The 2,587-nt window shown below is 43.0% G+C and overlaps 1 protein-coding gene across 1 annotated transcript; it reads left to right on the forward strand.

The window, feature by feature from the left end:
* The first annotated feature begins 1,705 nt into the window (after positions 1–1,705).
* Positions 1,706–2,155, forward strand: LOC138876345 (uncharacterized). Its single transcript, XM_070155258.1, has one exon. It carries the CDS (start codon positions 1,706–1,708, stop codon positions 2,153–2,155), a length of 450 nt encoding a protein of 149 aa, XP_070011359.1.
* The last annotated feature ends 432 nt before the right edge of the window (positions 2,156–2,587 follow it).

Consider the following 2,587-nt stretch of genomic DNA (forward strand, 5'->3'; position numbering starts at 1 on the left):
CCGCCGGGTTTCAGGCGAAGGGGAGCTAGGGCGGCTAGGGTTTGGGGCTTCGTCTCTGAGATGATGATGAACAGGGCAAGGGGGGGTGTTTAGTTTGGGGCGTAGGGTGAGAATTGAGGCTTATATACAAAGGGGAGGGAGGGATCCTACTCGTTGGATCAGGTGAGATTGATGGCCAGGATCTCTTCACTTAAGGGAACGGTGCCGTTTTGTTTAAACAGGGGGGTTTGGGTCGGTCTCAAACGGGAGTGGGTCGGGTCATGAGGGAAGGCCTGGGAACCATTAGATCAAAAGCAATGAACAATCCCAATTAAATACAATCACACGACGTCGTTTGGTTTAATGAAAGAACTGAACTGGACCGTTAGATCTATTTGATCAACGGTCCAGATGGAGAATGCCAATACGGCGTCGTTTGGTTGTCTTTTGAGATTACCTGGACGGGCACCATCAAAACGACGTAGCTCTTGCCCTATACTACGTCGTTTGATGGTTTTTTGGGTTGACAGACTAGGGCCGGGTAGGGGGTGCGACCTTTGGGCCTGACTTCTCTTTTAAAAACTGGCCCAGTCCGAATTTTCTTCATTTTTGAACTCTTTTCCTTTTTCTTCTTTAATTTTTAATTTAAGCACAATTCCTAATTAAATTGTAAAATCAAAAATAAAACTACACGAATATTAATTAACACTTACAACAATTAACATACAAATTAAAACCTTAAAATAAAATCACACAATGACAACAAATAGAATAAAACGCATATTTTTATGATTTTCCTTTTAGAGCCAATTAATGGTTTAATTAATTATTAAATGCATAATTAAATCCTAGATATGCAACATGTATTTTTTTTTGTATTTTTCAATTAACTACAACAAAGTAAGCATTTAAGGACAAAAACACAAACAAGCATCCAAAAATGCCACGCAAATCCTAAAAATTGCTCACCAAGAGAATTTTGTTTTATTTTTTGATTTCTTTTGGAGTAGTTTTTTCGTGAAACAAAAATCATGCGCTCACAGGAGGAAAAAAATAGTCCTCTCTTCCTGGTCCTATCAAACCAGGAACTGAATATCTGGGGATTCATCACTAGCTAGGGCTTTCGAAGGTAGGGGTGCAGAGACAACCAGGAGGTTTGCCCAGAAGCATCCACCCTTGATAGAGTGTGTAATAGCTCACTGATCAAGTGTTATTGCATCGAAGATGAACGGGGCTAAGCGATCCTGCCGAAACTGTGGGATGTCAAAATACATTGGCAATGGAGGCATGTGGGTAGAGTAGGCTTAGAGTGGCTGACTGGGCTGTTTAATGTTATCTTCAGGAAGAAGAGAATGCCAGATGGGTGGAGATGTAGTATGATGATTCCGTTGTACAAGAACAAAGGTAATATCAAGAATTGTAACAACTATAGGGGCATCAAGGTTTTAAGTCATACCATAAAAGTATGGGAGAGGGTGGTGGAAGGGAGGGTAAGGAGGGCAGTGTCTATTTCTGAAAACCAGTTCGGGTTCATGCCGAGACGTTCTATTACGGAAGCTATCCACATTATCAGGAGATTGGTGGAACAGTACGAGAATAGGAAGAGGGATTTGCACATGGTGTTTATTGACCTAGAGAAGGCGTATGACAAGATTCTTAGGGATGTTTTTTGGAGATGTATGGAGGTGAAAGAGTGCCGGTAGTGTAAATTAGACCGATAAAGGATATGTATGATGGAGCTAAGACTCGGGCCAGGACTACGGGAGGTTACTCAGAGCTTTTTCCAGTAGTTATGGGGTTACACAAAGGATTTGCGCTTAGCCTGTTCTTATTTGCCCTGACGATGGATTCCCTAACATACCATATTCAAGGGAAAATGTCGTGGTGTATGTTGTTCGCTGATGATATAGTTCTGACTAATGAGACGCGAGGCGGCGTTAATGAGAGACTGGAGATTTGGTGTCACACCCTAGAGTCCAAAGGTTTTAAGTTGAGTAGGACTAAGACGGAATATCTGGAGTGTAAATTCAGCAGCGTGACGGGGGAAGCAGACATGGTAGCGAGGCTCGACTCACAAGTCATCCCCAAGAGAGAAAGTTTCAAGTACCTAGGGTCAATTATCCAGGGAGATGGGGAGATCGACGGGGATGTCACGCATCGTATTGGGGTGGGGTAGATGAAATAGCGGTTGGCGTCTAGAGTTTTGTGACAAGAAGGTGCCACCGAAACTCAAAGGTAAGTTCTACAGAGTGGTGGTTAGACCGGTTATATTGTATGGGGTTGAATGTTGTCCAGTAAAGAATTCACATATCCAAAAGATAAAAGTAACCGATATGAGGATGTTGAGATGGATATGCGGGCATACTAAACAGGATAAGATAAGGAATAAAGATATTCGGGAGAGGGTGGGCATTGCTCCCATGGATGAAAAGATGCGGGAATTGAGGCTTAGATAGTTCGGGCACGTGCGGATGAGAACCATAGATGCCCCAATTAGGAGATGCGAGTGGTTGTCTTTGGCAAGTACGAGAAAAGGTAGAGAAAGGCCTAAGAAGTATTGGGGTGAGGTGATCAAGCAGGACATGACGCGACTTCAGATTTCCGTGGA

The sequence above is a fragment of the Nicotiana sylvestris genome, chromosome 8 (genome assembly GCF_000393655.2).
Source record: "Nicotiana sylvestris chromosome 8, ASM39365v2, whole genome shotgun sequence".
Taxonomy (NCBI): Eukaryota; Viridiplantae; Streptophyta; class Magnoliopsida; order Solanales; family Solanaceae; genus Nicotiana; species Nicotiana sylvestris.